Below are 21,791 nucleotides of genomic sequence, written 5' to 3' on the forward strand. Positions count from 1 at the left end.
CCACTTACACCCCCCCCCCACTTACACCCCCCCACCTACACCCCTTCTCACCTACACCCCCCACCTACACCCCCCCACCTACACCCCCTCTCACCTACACCCCCTCTCACCTACACCCCCCCCAACCCCATCTACACCCCCTCTCACCTACACCCCCCCTAAACCCCCCCACCTACACCCCCTCTCACCTACACCCCCCCAACCCCCCCACCTACACCCCCTCTCACCTACACCCCCCCCAACCCCCCCACCTACACCCCCTCTCACCTACACCCCCCCCAACCCCCCTTCTCACCTACACCCCCCCCCCAACCCCTACACCTACACCCCCCCTCACCTACACCCCCCCACCTACACCCCCCCACCTACACCCCCTCTCACCTACACCCCCTCTCACCTACACCCCCCCCAACCCCCCCACCTACACCCCCTCTCACCTACACCCCCCCTCACCTACACCCCCCCACCTACACCCCCTCTCACCTACACCCCCCCTCACCTACACCCCCCCTCACCTACACCCCTCACCTACACCCCTTCTCACCTACACCCCCCCTCACCTACACCCCCCCTCACCTACACCCCCCCTCACCTACACCCCTCACCTACACCCCCCACCTACACCCCCTCTCACCTACACCCCCCACCTACACCCCCTCTCACCTACACCCCCCACCTACACCCCCCCTCACCTACACCCCTCACCTACACCCCCCCACCTACAGCCCCTCTCACCTACACCCCCCACCTACACCCCCCCTCACCTACACCCCCCCACCTACACCCCCCCACCTACACCCCCTCTCACCTACACCCCCCCTCACCTACACCCCCCCTAAACCCCCTGACCTCCCCTAAACCCCCCCCCCCCACCTACACCCCCTCCCGTTGATTTATTATCCCGAACCTCCGAATGTTCTTTATCAAGTGAAATGTTACTAAAGTTGTTTTTTGTATTAAAGACTGAAAATTTTGAGACTTGAGAAACGCGACGGGCTACGCACGCACGCGTGACAGCCACGAGCTAAGCGAGATAACACATTCCTGCGGAGGGAGCTGGTAGGAACGTTGGGTTGCTCGGTCAATGGCCTGCAGGGTCAACGGCGGCGTGGTGTATTCGGAAAATATGCCCGACTGTGCGGGCGGGCACAAGCCGGCGTGAGTAGGTTAAACGTTGAGTTTTATAAGGGCACCACGGGGTGACCAGCCCCTCCCCACCCAGCCCCACCCCTCCCTGCACGACGGACGGACACAATAATCCTGTGGGCTGGTGTAACCAGGAGGTTCCTACCAGTATCACAAATGTATACTCTTAGTTCTTTCGGTAAAGTCACGTAGGTAAAAAATGAAATTAAAATTATTTTTTATTAATTTAAATTGCATTTTTTACCTACGTGACTTTACCGAAAGAACTAAGAGTATGAATCCTTGCAGTTACGAAAGCTTCAAATCTAGAATCACAAATGTAGACAATAGGGATTACTGGCGAAACGTCGAACTCGGATTGTTAATGTTGTGGGCTTACTCTCCAACACACCCGGTGTGCTGAACTTCAGAACTAGTAACGAATTGGCACGTTCTGTGTTTACGTGACAAACCTTACTAATTGGCCGTGTCGGGTGGTGGCGGGTTTTACGACGCATTTATATTTACGCGATTTAACCCAAAGACCTCCATTATGAATACTATTGGTCGCGAAAGCCTACAACGCAAGATATGTGCATATAAAGATGAAATGCCTTTTGCTGGTCTTGCTCATTTTACTGGGAGTCGAGTACCATTTGATGCAGCCCATATTTAGTTTTAATAAATCCTGGACTCTTTCGACGACTTGGGACCCGAAGCATTTGCTTGTGCCTAGCGCTCCCCTTACCGTACACGTTACTAATATACGGATCGTGTTTATTATACATACACACAGAGGTGCGCGCATCCAGACACACAAAAAATGCGGTAAAACGTATAAAAAAACTTCAAATAACAGTTTAATTAAAATTATTAAGATTTCGGATATATAAAAACCAAGCTTTACATAACTGTATGCTCAAACACTACACGGTTATTAACAAACAAAAAATAAAGGCATGTTCGTACAACAGTAGTTAAATCTTTAAATGTCAACAATGTGCGCACAAAAAAAACAATCTAAACGATGAAATTAAAAGTGACTATTTTACAGTCTAAGCGATTCAGAATAAAGGGGTTAACACTTCGTAAAATACACTGGGGTCTGATCACGAGGATGTCTACTGTGAAGACGAGGCAGCAGGCAAATGAAAACCGGCCAGGCTCTCAAAACAGCGGTGGGAATGGCTGGTGCGACCCTAAGTTGTCACTCAAAGCGGGCGACGATTACAGCAGAAGCACGCAAAACTGTTATCCACACACTTTCACAGGTTTTTTTTTTAACATTGACCGGGCATGCTCGTGGACTGTTGCGTTGAAATAAAATTAAAGTTTTTTTTTTAGTTTATTCCAGGTGCAGGAAGGGGTTTGTTAATATACGGTGGTCCATTTATAGATGCCCACTAAAATAAATAATAGGGTGGGGGGAAAAAAATAGAAAGCAACGTTTTTAGTTCAAAGTCTCTAAAAACATCTCCCACTCCGATTAGCACGGTGCGAAAGAAGTTCTACATACATATCAATCATAATACAATTACTACATCTGTTATCACTCTACTCCGTGACATCTGGAGGCCCTCGCACAAATATTTGTTTAGCTGTCAAAAAGGGTCGTTAGAAATCCGTGGGGCATATCTAATAACTGGATCACCATGTCCGTTGCCAATTTCACTTGTAACAGAATTGCAGCACGGGACACGGAACCCTCCCCCCTAACACAGTGACAAAAGCATCAACTTGAGTTTTCATGTCTTTTTAAATGCTATATATCACAGGAAGTAGGGTGGTCACGTGTATAAACTGGGCCGTTTCATCGCCGTGTCCAATAAGCCAAACAATTGGTTAGATATTCCGTTTTCCGCAGTTACTGGCGCCTTCTCAACTGTGGACCCGACATGAAAACATTGTGTTGTAAAGATAGGCAGGCAAACAATCTTCACATATTTAAAAGACTTGCAATGGAAATTGTACACTTAATCACATGCTCCCTTGATGAAATAAAAAAAGTTTACTTTACAATACCATAAGTTGGCATTAACAAATACAAATGTTAGATTTTTTTCCAGTGCTTATTGTTAGTATTATTATGATCTCGACCTTACGGTGGTATGCTGGTGATGGTGGTATTCAGGCAGCGATTATGACTGTATTCGGACCAAGAAAATGCCCGTCTCTCGGAATGAACATATGAATTAAAATTTCCACAACTGGTTACTTTGAAAAATGTAACTGCATAAACACAGCGAAAAGTCCATCTGTGGCTTTTCTGCAATTAAACGAATTGGATTTTTTTGCATTTTAAGTAATGTTTACACTTAGTTTTTTACAGAAACAAAACAGAAAACCCGCAAAAACCTGTCCTTCAACTGCAGGTAAATGTCCCCGAAACGTAAATGTACACAGACAGAACACGCCGTGCCGTGCCCCACACATAATCTTGCAGCAGTGGTTGCAGACTCGTGGTCGCAACATAAACATGGGACGGTGTCAAATCTTTTATGTACACGGCTGTACACGGCTTCTGCACTTTCAGAGCAGCCTTGAGCAGCCTTGAACGGCCTTCCCCACAAGCAGAAAGAAAAAAGTTACCCCTAAACGTATTCAGCATTTCTCTTTGGCAGAATAAAAGCTGGTGGTGATGCTGAATGAGCTCTGAACGATGCTACTTATCTGTAAAAGTTAAAACTCTGGGGACATCCGGCGAGTGTGCGAATGAAAATGATTCCTATTAAAAAAATAGAAAGTTGCCCCAACAAGTTACGTGGAGGAGCATTGTGCCGAGTTATCAATTTCAGCTGGTTTTCAGAATGTATTTGCAATGTAAAACAGGGGCGGCCGTGTTTACACGACTGTGGGTCACGTGCATAGATAGAGAAGAGTTGGAGAATGCGACGAATCCGTGCTACAAACCTCCTGCTGTAGCCAACTATTTTCTGCATTTCCTCTATTTGCCTACACAGATTCCTCTCCAGAATGTCATAGTTCTTGTAGATTTCAAACTTAAAAGTGCAATTCGCCTTCTACACTTAGCCTCGCTCAAATGTTTTGATAAAAATTGTCAGATTTAGTCTAGATTTGTTAAAAAATGTTAACGTTTGAACAAAAAATATTCCGCCCACTCGAAATGTTGCGATGTATCCCAAGGCCGCATGCCGTTTCACGCATCCCATGGGGTTATAATCTCCTGGCGACACAAACTTGAGGAGACTTGGCCACGTACGGCCCTTTTGTCAATTCACTGCTGTACGACGGCCTCCCCACATCGTGTTGGTCATGGGAATGCGTTGACCACACTTCCCAATGCAAGGTTGAAGGTGAGGAACGTGGCTGGAGCGTGCAATGATGTATGTTGTTGCACTGTCGTACCAGCTACAACAGTTTTTTTATGCAGGGTGGTTACTGCAGAATGTGACGAGATCCATGTAATTAATCGTAGGCATGCCTCCTCCCTGTTCGTAAGCACGTACATCTGGTGGACATGCTGGAAGGCCGGTCCTTACATTTCTAAGCGTGAACCCCGTTCCGTATTTCTGACACTTTTTGAAACATAAATGCTCTGTCCAGGCACGTTCGCACACACAAACATTAATCACCGCTTCTGTGGCGGAGTTGGTGGCTCACGCGGAGATTATTGTATATCGCGAGACACCCAACCTGCTGCTCCATGGAGTGGCCATAAGGTGGCAGTAAAGCAAGCGGGTTGATGAATTATCGAGACATGCGTGTTTTTTTCTTCTTTTGATACTCATTTTTTTTCCCCCACTTACAAATTGGTAAGAGATTGACTTCACATACTAATGCAGAATTCGGCTGGTAAAGAGTCCTGAGACTCAGCGAAACTCTGCCAGATAAATTATAATACGGTACGTCACGTAAAAGACTCATTGTAGACTGAGTTGTAGGCGGATATGTGAGACGGTTTGATATGTGTACATCTATAGAATATGACAGTTGTACTACCATGTCCAAATGGGTTACTGGAACGAAGTAAAATGCAAACTAATTAAAACTTGGGGAAGAGCTTCACTTGTGCCTCATAAGTGAGCGGATGCATGTGAGATTTGTGAACATCTATGAGAAAACGGCAGTGACGCTGTGCACAAATACTGCGAATGGATGTGGGGCGGGTAATTGGTCGTGGCGTTTATGCGACGTTGTATACGAGAGTATTATTTAGCCGAAATATTTTCTTGATGGCTTGGAAACTGCTCTGAACACAGTTAATCCTTTTTTTCTCATTTAATTTGCAAGGTTTGCTTACATGGATTTTTACATTTTAATCTCTGCTGCTTAGGAAAAAAGTGAAGTGCTTTGCCTGTAAAGGAATGTAAGATGCTTTGATGCGACAAAACATGGGGCTGAGCTAGCAGGGAGTTTGCCAAGCAGAGAATCAAACTTGCAAATCTCTGCATGGGGCTCAGAGGATTCTGCTAAGAGATACAATCTTCAACAGCCAGCAGAGGTCTCAGTCCATCCCACATCTGAAATTCAAACATAAACATAAAAAATGTTAGTGGTATAAATGATCACGACCTTCATGTTCTTCACAAAACATCGCTTTTTGGGCTTTTAAAACATGCGCAGCCTCAGTACAATGTGAATAATTATAAAGGCGGCATGGTTGTTTAATGGCCAAAGCCGACATTTCATTTGTATCCCAATGGACGTCTGCAACAATGCAAGCAGGAATTGTTTAAACAAGGCAAAGCTTTTAATAAATTTTTTATGCGATTCAGTGAAGCTCTAACCACTCCAAATGATACCAGGACATAACAAAAATGCTTCTGGGAATAACAACACTCCTTTGACGGCTTATTTTTAAGTTTTATGCAATGTTAACTTAGAATGTAATGACTAAATTAAAGCCACAGACTAAGACCCGGTTGAAAACCCCGCAAGGCTGTCCAGCAATCGGACCAAGACCAAAACGAGACGAAAATGCCGATTACGTTAACACGGATGCCACGAGCTGTCGCGATATACAAGCGCAAGGCGAGACAGACCCACTGGCTATCTCTGCACTCTTTGGGCTGTTGCCTTGCAGTTTCAGATCACAGTGATCGGGGGTCTAACGTCGCCTGTGGGAAAGACAATCCGTGCACGTGGTAAAGCCCCAGCGCCGAAACAGAAGCTGCAGGCAGGGGCTCGCTTACGAACGCAAGGCTCCACGGGCCAACAGAGCGGAACCCCCTCTGCCCGGCTGCATGAAGACAGCGAGTGAAGTCTCCCCTGACTTCACACCGACCTCAACAGCAATGTGAAGAAGAGGTGCAGCCCTGAAACGGCTTGCTCACGCCACTTGCAGCGGCAGAGCTTTAGAGAGCCCCCTTATATTTATATATAATTGGGGTATTTGTATCGAGGGGACCCTTTTTGCCCGGATCAAGATTATGAAATAAAAAAAAAGGTAAGACTTTTATCCTTTCTGGCAAGAACAGGTGTTAAGATGTTCAAAACATCAAGTAGACACCTATTGCAAGGCCTACCCCCCTTCCATGTTGGACTTTAAGCCTGGTATAACCTCTCTCCGCCACTCACCTAGCAATTGTTTTCACGTTTAAAATGCCTCACCAATGATCACCACACTGACAGTGGTGAGCAATCGTGAATGTAAACACTGATGGGGGTTAACGCGTAGCCATCAAGCCATGCCAGGAATTTAATGCAATGTTACTTTCTTGTCATGTTCTGACCATGCAGAACCCCTTGCTGCTGCTGCTGATGATGATAGCGTCGTTTATTTACCCCGCCTCTTCATCCTCGCAGTCGTCTGACCCTCCATCCTCCTCGTCCAGCTCCATGTCAAATTCGCTGGCGAGTCCGGAGTCTCTCAGCAGCGAGTACGCACTGTGCACCACACGCAGCGGAGACACTGTGATGCCGCCGCCGCGAAGCCGTTCGGCAGGCACCAAATCCCCGACCTCGCCACCACCAAGCAACGGAGCCGACCCCGCGTCCCCCTCACCTCACCTCACATGAACACACCCGCACTCATTTCCCCCCCCCCCATAGAGCTCCAAGGGGAGGTCGCCTGGCCGACCGGTTTTTATCCGAGAGACCCTTATCGGGATTAATTCTCACGGTTTCCGGCGATCAGGGAATTGGATGACCTCCCCCGTGCTACGTGGCACCGCGGCGCTGCGGCCGGCCTTAATATGGTGTGGTCGCGGCGTGGGGCATTCGGCCACCGCGGTTGAGGCGCATTTCCCCCCACACACACCCCCACGAGTCGACGGGGCAAGCAGGGGAGGCACGGGACAGCATGAATAGCGGGATCACAGGGGCTGTTGCGCATAGTCATGGAGGGTTGGGATAATTGCGCTTGAGCGCGCAGGCCCCATTGTTAGGGAGGGTAAGGGATTAATTAGGATTTACGCCTTGCACGCAGCACACTGATTAGCAAATCAACAGCGCCCAGAACCGCCGTGCGCGTGCCAGAGGATCGCGAGCCCATTGTTTAGCGCAGCATCCCCTTTGAGGTAGGGAGGATAAATAGAGGGGCGCAGAGGGGAAATAGCTCTCTTCTCTCCAGGCCAGCGGACCAGCAGCAGCTCCAGCCAGCGACCCGAACGTCCGTGCGACGCATCGAGGTACGCTGTTAGCGCAGAGAGCAGCGAACCTCCGTGGGCACCAAACAGTGAGTGGGGAGGGGAAGTAGAATAGCAGATAAATCGGGAATAGGTATAGAGGAATCAGCGTAGGCCAGCCTCGTCGACTCACTGATTTAACATCTAGTTCCAGGTAGCGGATAATAAATCATTAATAGCGAAGCGTGGTCTCGCGTGATCTTGTCGTGCAGTGTGAGCGTGTGAGTGCGCGAGTGTACGCAGTGATTCTGTAGCGCTGCGGCTCGCCTAGGAGGAGCGCTGCGCAGAGCGGTGCGAGAGTGGGTGTCGCGTGTGTTCACTCCGTGTGTGATACAGGTGCGCGATCATAACTTGCGTAGTCGGTGTGGAGTTGGAGTGTACGGAGCGGTGTGTGTGTGTGTGCATACGTTCGTTACGTGTCGGATACGGATGCGCATTGGTAACGTGCCGCACAGGGCTATACTGCGAGCACGGCGTTTGATTGACGATGATGTGCGCACGTATGCTCGCAGCGTGGGAGCGCGGCGCGAGGCTGTAACAGTAGGGGCGTCGCGTTTGAATGCCGGCGAAACCGTAGCGAGTAATAGGGAGGTGGGGTAACGTAAACGGAATAGGGGATGCAGGCGGGAGGGACCCCGGGGGCCAACGGCCCCCACAACACCATCAGCATTCACCTCCACACACAACGGTGGCTGTGTGCGCGCGGGCGGCTTTGACTGGGCATGCCTGCGTTTGCCGTGGTAGGCGAGATGTTAACTGCCTCGCCTGCTATACTGGTGGTTATGAGGTTCGATCACAACTCTTGACGCATGTTTTATGAAGTTTGCGTGTTCTCCCCTTGGTCGCGTAGACTTTTCTCTGGATCCACCGGTTTTTACCTCCACATTTAGTAAAGTGAGTTTAGAGCATTTGGCTGCGAGAAATTTCCACGTGATAAGCCACTTCGTTGAGCTATCATATGTGTGGCCAGGTCTGAAAAAGAGCTACGTAGCTCCGTGGGCCTTACCTGGTAAAACAAAAATAGTTAGTATTGTACGGCTGTGTGTGCATCGCAGAGTAGGTTTTGGCTCCAACGCACACACGTGTAACGCGTGGCACTTGTGTGTGGAAGTCCAGTGGTGGTGCTACGGCTTCAGTGACATGGGCGTTTATTTCCAGCCACGGTAAAAACATGAGCTGTGAATATCTAAACTGGTCGTGGGCCTCCCCTAGGCAGCTCAGCCTCAAGTAAGTACCTGGTGCATCAGCACTGGGGAGGCAAGGGTGGACGGGCGTGGTTCTGACCACACCACCCCCCTCGTGTGCCGTGCTCACCTTTAGGAGGTGCTCACTGCCAGCACTTGCCCCAACAATCTGTGAATGCTCCACAGGGGGATTTCTGTCTGTGTGTGGTAAAGAAGCCGCTACTCCTATAGACTCGCCTGCTGTTGTTGTTCACAATAAAGCGTGCTTTACTTTTTACTGGCCTGTGGCGGGCGGGGGGGTGGTACTGGTGCGCAGCATTGCGCGACGATGACGTTGCGAACACGGAAACACAAAACTGTCCCGCAACGGCTCAGGAGGGGCAACGTAAGAGCAGCGCCCGCTCCTCCATCTCAGCCTGGCGAGCGGTCGTCGCCGACAAAAGGGGGGCACACCCACCTGACCGAGCGACAGGTGAAAAACACAATGCGCTTGAGCTTCTTGTTGTAGAAGAAGTAGTTGAAGGACCACAGGCTGCCTTCCTCGCCATACGGGTCAGAGTCCAGGTCCGGGTTGTAGCTACGGGGTCATGCAGGGGGAGACACAGGAGGACACAAATGTCGAGGGTAAATTAACGGCTGCGTGGTTCGCCCCTGGCACGAAAGCTGTTGACGTGCTCTAATTGTGACCGAAGATGCCCGGCCGTGAAAACAATTCACGTGGCCATAAACCTACGCACACCTACACAGCCTCGTGTTCATTGCAGGGCACACACCCACAAAAAAAACGTCAAAAATTCCCCCACATGGCCTCGTAAACCGCTGGGCCCAAGCGTTGGTGGCGAGCAATTATTAGGGCTGGCACACCACATGATTGGGGTGGCCAGCAACTCGCTGGTACTAAAATGCCATAAAATATACCAGTCTCTCTTCTTTACCAACTCAGTTCAACGACACTCAAGTTGTCTGCCCACGTGCCAAGCTTATTGGGTTCGTTTACAAAGCGACACTTGGTTTCGTTTCACCAATTATAAACGCCTGTCCGTCGGCCAATTTAGCCAGCAATGACGTTAGTTCAAGAGCCCTCTAACATCCAACCACTTTGTAAGCAGACAGCTTGTTACATGGTACACCGACATATTTAATCCTCAGAGTTGGCATCTGCCAAAATAAAGGGGGGGGGGGAAATAGACATTTTCTTTTTCTCTTCGTACTCATTGGTGACCAGGCTGACTAAATAAAAAAACAACGGTGAGCATCATCTGAGAATTCGAGAAACAAAATAAATAGCAGACAATTCACCTATGACACGTACCTGTCCCTCCACGTAATAAGTATTTGTTTACACATCTCATCAGCTATCAACTCGGTGCACTTGAGAACCTGGTTTAATAGCGAGTAGATGAATCTCAAACACAGAATCTCCGCCGTCGCCTTAAAGCGTACGGCTGGTACAGAGCAACAAATTGAGACGTTCAATTTGAGGTTGGTTAGCCCCTGAATTGTGTCACCCTGAGCGCCCTTGTAGCACCAGTGAGTCCCCATTCTATTCTTGTCCAGGGAAGCGTGTCGCCGTGAGCTTCTGCTGTCTGGTCATGGTGGCCACAATCGCGGGTAAGAGGATCCTTGGGGTTTCCATCTATGCATGCGGTGTCAGCGTGGCCTGCGCGGATCAGGTTTAGCGCGGTCCATTGCGCCCGTGGGAGGTTCATTCCAGGTCGTCGTTTCGCGGGATCGTGAACTTCATTCGTGCCCTCAAAATGTCACGATACCTCGCCGATCTCGTCAAGGAGACCATCACACAAACTCCGGTCGTCCTCGAAGCAGCGGCGGCTTTTGGCTGGCCATCGAACAAAGACGGTCACCGCATCGCGCGGCGCTTTCAGATGCGCCTCTGCGGCCGTCTGCAATGCTCGATCTAGGAAGCCACTGGAGCTATGCACTCTTAAATCTAGATTGAAAACTAATTTCTTGAGAACTGCTTTTTGTGTTTAGGCTGTTGTCCTTCCCCCGCACCTTCGATTAGCACGTTTATCTACATACGGTGCAAAATAAGTTCGACATGCATACATGCAACTTACAAACAACATACACACAAACGCACAAAAACACCGTGTTGGTTCAACGCACTGTAAGCCGCTTCAAAATGGAAATCATTTCTCTCGGGAGCGGATCTCCCGTGCGTCGTCCACACTCGCCGTCGACACTGACCTGTAGATGTCGCACTCGCTCATGCCAATCTCGTCATCGATGGCTTTCCACAGCAACGGCTTCAAATCGCCAAATTCTCCTCCAGCTGCCGACGAGAGGCTGCTGTTGACGGCATTCGTGACCTACAGCACGGGAGACAATGGCAAAAAAACCCCATCAGCGAGTGACGCTCTCGGTTGGCGCGCCACGCACAAACCCAGCTACCTGAGTTTCATTCCAGGCCATGGTTAACATCGGTGACGAGTGACAGCTGAACGGGCTCTCGACTGGCCCACACCCCATCAACAACCCCTCCCCCCCCTCACAAGCCCTCCCCTCCAGCTACCAAGGCTTTCTGCAACCTCCCACCTAGGCAGTGGGAGGTTGCTCTTTTAACCTTGTGCTGTTGACTCCCTGTCACCGTCCAAGACCTTCCTTTTTGACATCTGCCGATGACCGACTGCCTCTCTATAAAATAAATACACTTGCTGTTTGAGTCTAGCAGTCTGGTTAAGTTGTTGCATTAACACAGTGGTCTTGTAACAACAACCGCTGTTGACCTGCGGTTCTAATTCAATTGACACCGACCCGAGGTTTGCCCTCATGACCTTCCAAGTGCGAGTGAAGCGCTCTGCCACTGCGTCACCCAGCCGGATGCGTCTCAGCAGATTGACATTTCCACTTTGCCACCTTGTGTGCACGCACGCTGAACTTCTTTAGCACCGAACGTAACTAACCGTGCTACTCGGAAATGCGGCGGAAGGACAACAAACTAAACACAAAAAGCAGTTTTATAAAAAAAATGCGTTTACAATCTAGATGATTTAAAAGTGCATAGCTTCACAGTGGCTTTCGAATATTGGAAGAGCATTCCAGACGGCCGCAGAAGCGCATCTGAAAGCGCGCGATGCCGTGACCGTCTTTGTTCGATGGTTAGCCAAAAGCCGCCACTGCTACGGAGGATGACCGGAGATCGCGTGGTGGTTTATGCTCCTTGATGAGATCAGCACGGAATCGTGGTTCATTTGTGTAAAGCAGAATCACAATCATGGGGGGATGGAGAGATGGAGGGGGGAGGTAGTGAACCGTACCCAGCTGAGGCTGGGCTCCTTGCTGAAGTCGTGACTCTTGGCACGGCTGAAGTCGTAGTCGGGCTTGAAGGAGGCGTTGAGCGTGGCGATCAGGTAGAAGAGGGTCTTGCGGCAGCACGTGTCGCACAGCGGGTGCTCACCCTCGTCCCCGCTCTGGCTCTTGCTCAGCCTGCGCGTAACGACGACGACAACGTTGCTTACAGCGCGTCCTCGAAATTAGCGTGTGTGGATATATCTAACGCGTTCTGCATATAATGAGGTCTTTGTGGGCGGGGGGGGGTCACTTCCAAATGTATGTAATTTTTTCACAAGTAAAAAATCACATTGCGGTGCAAAAACAAGGCCAACTTGTTGGTATCGGCGTCGCCACGCTGCTTGGAAACACCGACGCGTGTCAGGCAGTCTCAGGCTAGTACCGAGAGATAAAGGCGCAGCCTGCAGCTACTCGCTTGCAAGGACCTCTACCAGAATGAGCTCCAGAGAGCCCCTCTAGAGAATAATCTTGGCCTGCTTTTTGATGCTGACCACCAGACAACTTAGACAAGTGCCCCACAATGAACCCCACCACACGCGACCTGCCGATCAACCGAAGGTGTCGTCGGCAGGGTCAGACTCTGAACGTTGCTGAATGTGGCTCTCGAGGACCGACACACGGCCTGCGATCCCCCCCTTACTTGTTGGGGCTGATTCCGGACGTCTGTGGAGGGGAGAGCGCCTGCAGGAGGTGCGGTTCCCCCTCGGCGCAGAACTGCTTGAACATGTGCTTGTCGTCACCGGCCATTTTGCAGGAGTAGCTCTCGATTCTGATTGACCGCGACAACAAAACGACACGGATCGACACGCTGTAAAGCATCTATTGAAGGGTAGTAAATTTGTTTTTTGTTTACATGATATCGATAATGACTTGGGAGAAAAACTATGAAATTCGTTTTAGATTTGACGGACATGTGTGCATGTGTCTCTTGCTATTGGAGCGTGCCACACGGTGGCCAACGAGGCCCCCACCACTATGGCTTTTGTCGAATCCACTGCCGCATGAAGGCCTCCCCACAACGCGTTGTTTTACGAGGGTTGTTTGAACGCCATATTTCAAGAGATGGTCAGTGCGGGTTGCTGGAGGGAGCGGCACCAGGACCAGGTATCACACAGCACCGGTGTTAGTTATTGCCCGGGGGCGCCATGTTGGCGAGATGTTAACTACCTCGCCTGGTTATACAAAGAGGTCGTGGGTTCGATCCCAACCCTGATGCCTGTATATTTGAAGTTTGCATGTCGCTCTCCCCGTGGTCGTGTGGATTTTTCTCCGGGTCCTCCGGTTTTTCCCTCTACATTTAGAAAGATGCATTTAAAGTACTCGGCTGTTTTTAATTTCCACTTCATAAGCCACTTCCTTGAGCTATCATTTGTGGCCATGTCGCTTCTGAAAAAGAGCCGTATAGCTCAATGGGCCTTACCTGGTAAAATAAAAAAAAGTTTTTAATAGTTTATTGTTTTAATGGGTTCAGTGCTGCACGTTAACCACTAAGCCACACACGCGCCACCCAGATCTATCTGTTCGGCGTTCATTGGGACGAGTGCAATAAAAGAAACACGAGGTGCATAGCACTCACCGACAATTGGAATTTCAACTCACAACCTCTACACACAAGTACCACTGTGATTTAAAGCTTTCGTGACTGCAGGGATTCATCTTCTTGGTTCTTTCGGTAAAGTCACGTGACTTTACCGAAAGAACCAAGAAGAAGTACCACTGTGTCAAATGTTTTCAGTTGTTGTTAGTCACATTATAAAAGGAGCTCCCTGGGCAGGACGATGATATATTTAGGTAACCCCTGAGGTGCAGGAGACAAGAAGGACAGGCGTGTTTTTTTGCACTTTGCTAACACTGCCGACGTTGCACTGTACTCAAGGACCCCGTGATCTGGATACAAGTTGCTCCAGCCAGCACAAACTAACCGTCGTCATATCACTTGACCAAATTAAATTGCAGCACATCCCACGTGACAAAACATCCCTCTACAGCACTGCCCTTGGTGCGGAGAGTAATCGTGATGACGTATTTTTTCCTTTCCAACGGAACCCATCGATTTCACAAACAGCACCGTTCCAACAAGCCACGGGCGGTGCGCGCCTCCGGAAACCGCCGGTGTAAACTCGACATTCCTGAGATGGGGGGAACTAGTCCAATGCACGTGATGACCACCACTAAGCAGCACTTGCCTCATCGCCTCCCCGACGAACAACAGGTTGCGCCATCCCCTCTGAATAGGAAATCAAACTCGCAACTTTACAAGCTGATGAAACAGGTACAATTAACTGGTTGGTGATATAAAGACGACCCGCAGAACGAAACATATGGTGTCCATAAAGATACCATCCAGTCTAAAAATAGACAGCAGTTTGAGCTGCGTTGTTGAAATGTCAGCAACATGTCACTTATACACCGATGTTTTATTTTTAATCTTCGAGCCATCTTCACCGGCACACCACAACTGCGTTTCAACAATTACGACCGAGGTGTTGGGTGAACACCCGGGACTCCCTTAAATCTCAATACAACAGTTTGACATGTAGGCTCAATACGACGCGCGTCGCCAACGCCACAGTGACACACGTGGAGGTTTAGAGGGATGAGGCTCTCGCGACATTTTCACACCACCCGGTGTATACTTTTATTAACCGTGACCAAAACTCTGTCATACCATGACGATTTAATTATGATACCTTCAGGGACACCCTGCATGTTAGATGCATTTCCATTAGTACTGAGATATCCAGTTATTTAAGTGATCGATTGCTCTATCAATAATCTGCTTAATTTTATAATAAAGGTTTTTGGGTTAGATCGCGTTATTATAAATGTGTCGCAACCCTCCACCACCCGATACGGCCAATCAGTAAAAAATGTGTCACGTTAACAAAACGCCAATTAGTTACTTCTTCAGCCCACCGGTGTGTTTGAAGAGTGAATCCACAACATTCAGAATTTTCAAATCGCCAGAAGATGCTGGATGTAATTACCAGCGAAATGTCATACACATTTTTTATTGATTGGCCATGTTGGGTGGTGGAAGGTTGCAACACATTTATAATAACGCGATATAACCCCAAAAACCTTTATGAATAATACTGATCGCGTAAGCCTACGTGTTAAATCTCCTTAATTTATTCAGCTATATACCACGAACATTATTGGGGGAAAAAAATAATCCACATGTGATACTGAACGGGAGGTGATGGGCAGGGAATTTGTTGTCAACATTAGCATCACCAGCCGCGTGATGCTGGGCGTGGCTTGTATGGGGTTTCCCACCTTCGCGAAACAATGTTGGGACGGCTGCCATTTTTAACAAGTCCAAAAAAAATATTATTGCTGTGGATTTCACACCTGATGATGATTGCTTTGTGTTGCAGTCGAAACGTCGTGAGAATTTTTATTGTTTAATATTTGTATTATTTTATTATTTCCCTTCTACGTGACTTTACCGAAAGAACCAAGAATATTAATCCCTGCAGTCACGAAAGCTTTAAATCTAAATTTAAGTCCAGGTAATCGGCCATTATAAAGTTAGCCGATTACAATTTTCAGTTGATTAATCGTCCCAGCGCATTTAAATGTTTTGCCCACCCTCCGTTATGCCGAAGCCGATTACTTGCACTGTGATATTCCAGTAGTCAGGGCAGTGCAGAGGTTTCCCTGGAGGCTTCCACCCTCGTTTGGACAGTCCTGGGTGTGGATCTGCTGGCTGGGTAACCTCTCTGAAGGTCGTAAGAGAAAATAGTCACTCTCAGTGCTGCTGTCAAATTTCCTGCTGCCCGACTCTCCCGCCTACGGCGGAGCCAAAATTAGATTCCAAGGGACAACAACAATAACATGTATCTACTTGGTTCTTAAAATTGCAGCCTTTCCCGTCGCTGCTAAACTTCCTAATAATAACCTTTGCGAGGACAGTATATGGCACGTAAAGGCCTCAGCAACTCGAGGGCCCTTACACATCTCATCTCAAAAATTTGAAGGGGTCCCTGTATGGCACAAGGCAACTCAGAGCCGGCCTGCAAGTGGGCATCAGTCTGCCAGTTGGGGGCACGGATTGCCGCGTATGATCCCGATAAAGAGTAAGTCGTAGGTCTCATTTTAAGTTTGTCAAATTTGGACCGTTACACCAGCACACAATGGCCCAGTCTTATCAAAATAACTTTACGGGATGCTTAACATCGATTGTGAAGGCATGTTGATACAAAATCAGTCTTAACTCGGGTGGCCTGCCAAATACCAACAGAAAACCTCTGCAAACAAGCAGCGAACGCGTTACCTCCGGGCCGCATCGCCACCCTAAATGTAAGCCCTCAATTTTAATTCGGGTCCATTTCCTAAACAGGGTGAGGAGCAAAAACAATATGAACTACCCCCACAAGTTATTCCCCACTATTTACAAGCCTGCATTAAGTATTCTTCCTCATGTGTGTTTCAATGCGCTAGAAGAGCTAATATTTGAAAATGATGAGCGCAAATGTTTGCGATATACATAATGACGTTTGTTTTCTGTGTGAAAATTGCTAGCATTTCTTGAATGCTCAACACTTAAGAGAAATGTTCAATGCGTAGCCTAACCAAGGAAAACAAATCTCAGCTGGATGTGCGGTCTGCTAGGTTTGTTGATATACATTTGCCATTTGCTCTGTTGCAGTAACCTACTCTTGAAGCAAGTTCTTTTTTGAAAAAAGTCTCTCAGTCTTAAAAGGTTATAAATAAGCATGTGAACTTGCACAACTAGCATTTGTTTGAAACCCAAACAGAAACACTGTCCTTGCTAATGTCCAATGCTTACTCTAGCCATTAATATTCTTTAACATTTTTGAAACCCATACAAGCACCTACCAGCAAGATTGCATGCTCTACTTAACTCGATATGTTTATTACGTATTTCTTGTTGTTTTCCGTGTCCTGTAAAATGCGATTCCTGATTTGAACACCTTTGAGTGTTGATATTTGTTTTACTGTATCAGTATTTTGTATTATTTGTTCTGTATGCTAGTTCAGCCATAGGCTGCCAAGCAGCCTATGGCTGAACTGAAGATTGATGCACAGCGTAGTATGGGTATGATATATTTAATGGCAAGCTACCATTCCTGGATGTTTTGATCGAGAAGAGACCGGATGGCTCTTTGGGACATTCGGTCTACAGGAAAACCACCCACACGGATGCCTATCTAAAGCCTGATTCCCACCACCATCCAGCCCAGAAGAATTCCCTCATCAAAACACTACACCATAGGGCCCCTTGCATCTCCGACCAGCACCACCTAGCCAGTCAGTTAGAGCACGTACACCAAGCCCTCAGGATGAACGGATACTCGGACCGTACAATCCACAAAGCTGTCTCCCCAGCTATGCGGAGACAATCTTCTGAGGATCCAACCAAAACCATCACTTTACCTTACATATCTGGGATTACCAAAAAGATTTACAAAATCTTAAACAAACACAAGATCCAGGTTAGTTTCAATACAGTACACAAAATCTGTGATTTAATCCCATCTGTAAAAGATGTGATTCCTGACATGCAATACCCTGGTGTCTACAAACCGAGTTGTGGTTGTGGCAGCAGTTACATTGGGGAAATCAAACGACATGTCTCGGACCGCGTCCGCGAACACAAGGCAGATCTGAAACACGTTAGGACCAATACCTCTGCCGTTGCCGATCATTGTTTCAACACTGTGGGCTCACACGAAATTGATTTTTCCAAGACGGAGGTACTCTGCAAACCTACCGGCTACCTTCAGAGATTTGTTCATGAAGCCATCCAGATAAATAAACCGGCACACCTTCAACCGAGAGGATGGGTACAAACTGAGCAATCATTGGAAGGACGTTATTAACCAGGTAAAGTCTTAACTGACTGTGATGTTTCCATCCAACCTGCCTATGTCAGCTGTTATTTCAACTCTCTGTCTCTCTCTCTATGCCTCTCTCTTAGATCTCTCATGCTCACATGTCCGTTGCATTGCACTCTCATGCCTTCGAATTGCACTGTCATGCTCACGTCTTTTGGATTGCACTCTCATACTCACAGGCCCTTCGTATTACACCCGTTGGGTTGCATTCCTTCATCGAGGAGGCCGCTCTCCTCCTATCTTACAGTTACATGCTAATTTCTCACATTAACATCACTAGCTTTGGGCTACACCCATTTCAAACCTTTTAAAACAGTCTGCCTCAGCAGCAGACCATGCTTTCCCACCTGATGATGGACGCTTGTGTTGCGCCTGAAACGTCGTGATTTATTTTATTTTCTACCTACGTGACTTTACCGAAAGAACCAAAGAGTATGGATTCCTGCAGTCACGAGAGCTTCAAATCAAGAAAGATTTAATCATTTGCTCTTTCAACTCTGGCTACATGTGGGGTTTCTCTAGTTCTACCTAGCGAGTCAACAGAAATGATATAAATAGAATTGTCCAAACGCAGGGGAACACTATGCAAATACGACACTTGGTACGAGGATGTATATTTAACGAGTCGCCCTATACACTTAGAGATCAAATACATATTTTGAATGTTGGATTAAAAAATCATGGTTTTCCTTTGCTTTGTGGGGCTATTGGTTTTGTTGCAATATTATTTTTGGTTATTTTTTTGCTGTTTCACTCAGCGTTTAGATTGTTTGTTTTTGCGATTGTTTGGTTTTGCATTCCCATTATTCTCGTGTTATAGTATTATCTGTTGGTATGGTATGCACGTGGAGATTATTTTGGGTTGTGCTCATTGTTCTACCGCGTGCGTACATCACGATTTGGATTTGCTTGCAAGAAATCGCCGATCAGTGTCAAATCTACCTTGCCTTTTCATTGGAAATATGGCATCCATGTATTTATTGCAATCCACGTTTAAATACTCGTGCTGCAGCATGCATTTTAAATAGGGGTTCTACATTTTCCAGGAAATGCGAGGAGTGTGAACTTACCGACAGATGTAACCGTGGTTTTTCGCACTGCACCAAGGCTCCATGCGGATAAGCCGACACGTCTAAACAGCAGTTCACTATTTAAGGTGTGTTAAGGGCCACATGCATTGCACGCGGTGTGTGTTTACATGGGAGTGGAGGGGTGGCGCAACGGTTCGCGCACTGGGCAAATACCGTTGCCACCTGACAGCGATTTTACCTTCCGCGACGGTGATGAGAGATGTGGCCATACTCTAGACTTCTCTGCCTTCACCAAACAAGCACTTGCCCATTGCGAAGCAAGTTAGTTAAACAAATCCACCACCGAAAACGACGCAGGTTGGCCTTCATCCAGCAGTGGAGTGTTGAAAGGGGGCGGCAAACTACGGATGTATTGGAGGTGTTGACGTGGTCCTTTAAAAGTACACCCAAGTACAACGAAGCACCTTTACTCGAGTAAAAACATCCTAGATACACGACTTTAATCACATTCAATGCACACATCTCCAGATTAGCCTCACGCCGTGGCAATAACCAGCTCGCAACGAACGCGTTTACAAATCTGAACACAATGCACCACCACAAGTGTGCATCATCACACTTGCTAAATGCCACCGCCGTTAAGCTGTGAAACCCCCAGATTCACGACAGATGTGACCCCCAGGTTCACAGCTCAAGCGCGCGGACCCAAACAACAGCAGCCGCCACTCATCACTCAGTGACGTAGCCCACAACGCTTGTAGCCAGGCTAGGTGCACCTTGAGGCCGCGTCAAGTGCGTAAGGCTTGCTGAAAGGCGACGGGGCCCTCGTTTTATCCGCCCGGCGCTCCGTTCGTTGTTGTGAGCGTCGCTCCTCTGCCCTCCCGCTGCGACTGCCCAGCAGCAGCTTAAGTCCAACACCAAGGACTGTAGGGGCAAGTGCTGTTAGCGAGCAGCACCTATGAAGGCCGGCACGGCACACGAGGGGGGTGGGTGGCCGGCACCACGCCCGGCCGCCTTTGTCTCCCCAGTGCTGGCGATGTTTATAATAAACCGCACGAGGAATCGAGCTCAGGCCGCCTGGTTCGTAGCGCAGCGCGCTAACCGCTACGGCACGCCATATACACACACACACCACACACATACCTACCACATACACATATACACACAGACACATATACACACGACACAGACACATATACATACACACCACACAAAGACACATACACACACAATACATCCCACGGACACATATACACACCACACAAAGACACACATACATACACACCACACAGACAATACATACCACACACAATACACAGGCACACACACCACACACAGACACATATACACACATACATACCACACAGACAATACACACCACAGACACAAAAATATACACTACAAAGACACATACATACACAAAGGCGGACATACATACACACCACAAAGGCGCACATACACATCACATACACACCACACACACCTGCCAATGATGCGGCAGTCGCCCGTCTCGATGGTGAGCCGCGAGTTGATGGCTTCAAACTTCTCGTTCTCGAGGAGCTTCATCGTCGCGGGTGACGTCTCCCAGCAGCAACAACAACAGCAGCAGCAGAAGAAGAAGCAGAAACCCAACGGAGCAACTTCGCAGTTCAAATCTTCCTCGTTCGACGCACGCCACTGGAAGTTTCGTGCCACTAATCGCCACCTGTCGTTACTGGTCACGGATAAACCCTTTAGGCCGAGGCGAGACTTAAAACGACAAGATCCGACTCCTCTAGCCGCCTTTGCCAAGAGCCACAACAATCCGCAATTAAATTTGCTGCTTTAGCCCGAGACCGAGCGAGGCGCCGGTCTTGCCTGGATTCCTCGCGGGGAAAGTCGCCTCTCAGACGGTAGGGCGGTAGGAGGGTAAGGGGGGGGGCTACGAGGACAGACGACGTTGGGGAGAATACAGCAACAAATCCCGAAATCACAAAATCCTACAATAAATGCAAATTTATGAATGCAAAAAAAAAATGTGTAACGAACGTTTAAAGTGTTTAAGGTTTCTTTAAGCGTTTAATTGCGTTGGCGACGGCGAACGACTCCGAGTCGCTCTTCGAAAACTGAATCCGCTAGGCCCGGGCCTCGGGGTCGCGCCGCTCTGGCAATCGGCCCGGGGCATCATCATCACAGCGGCCTTGTGTGGTGGATTCTTGAGTTTTAAAAGAATAAAATAAAAAAAACTCCGTAACGGCGATTTACTCACGCGTTTAAACCGAGCTGGCTAGACGGTAGGCAAATCGATCGTATAGTGGCGGGTGTCGTGGCGAAGGAAAATCGCGGAAGTTTGAAGAGAGACGTCGCTGCCAATGTTTTCAATTTAACTGCTGCGCAACGCCGCGTCTCGAACCTTGACGAGCCCTGTGGAGACTTGGTAGCGCGCACGCGCGGCGGTGTGCGTCCCCCCCCCCACCACAAAACACCCCGCCCACCAAACAACCCCCCCCCCCACCAATCCTCCCCCCCACCAAACACACACCCCCCCCCCAACAAACCCCCATCCCACTAAACACCCCCCACCAACCCCTCCCCCACCAAACAACCCCCCCCCCACCAAACACCCCCCCCAACTAAACACCCCCCACCAACCCCTCCCCCACCAAACAACCCCCCCCCACCAAACCCTCCTTCCACCAAACACCCCCC

General features: G+C 48.6%; 1 protein-coding gene across 2 annotated transcripts; it reads right to left on the reverse strand.

Annotated features, from left to right (window-relative positions):
* Positions 1-1,967: 1,967 nt before the first annotated feature.
* Positions 1,968-21,529, reverse strand: MAF1 (MAF1 homolog, negative regulator of RNA polymerase III). 2 transcript variants are annotated; one of them, XM_061573087.1, is made up of 7 exons: positions 20,587-21,529; positions 12,849-12,977; positions 12,175-12,343; positions 11,105-11,226; positions 9,354-9,473; positions 6,871-6,972; positions 1,968-5,606 (listed from the first exon to the last, which is right to left on the reverse strand). In XM_061573087.1, the coding sequence occupies exons 1-7, from the start codon at positions 20,667-20,669 to the stop codon at positions 5,591-5,593; spliced, it is 741 nt and encodes a 246-aa protein (XP_061429071.1). In that variant the 5' UTR covers positions 20,670-21,529; the 3' UTR covers positions 1,968-5,590. The 2 variants fall into 2 exon arrangements, with proteins under 2 accessions (XP_061429071.1, XP_061429072.1); XM_061573088.1 differs by lacking the exon at positions 6,871-6,972.
* Between the last annotated feature and the right edge of the window lie 262 nt (positions 21,530-21,791).

Source organism: Lethenteron reissneri, chromosome 52 (assembly GCF_015708825.2).
Source record: "Lethenteron reissneri isolate LAM-NWPU_2019-01 chromosome 52, ASM1570882v1, whole genome shotgun sequence".
Classification (NCBI taxonomy): Eukaryota; Metazoa; Chordata; class Hyperoartia; order Petromyzontiformes; family Petromyzontidae; genus Lethenteron; species Lethenteron reissneri.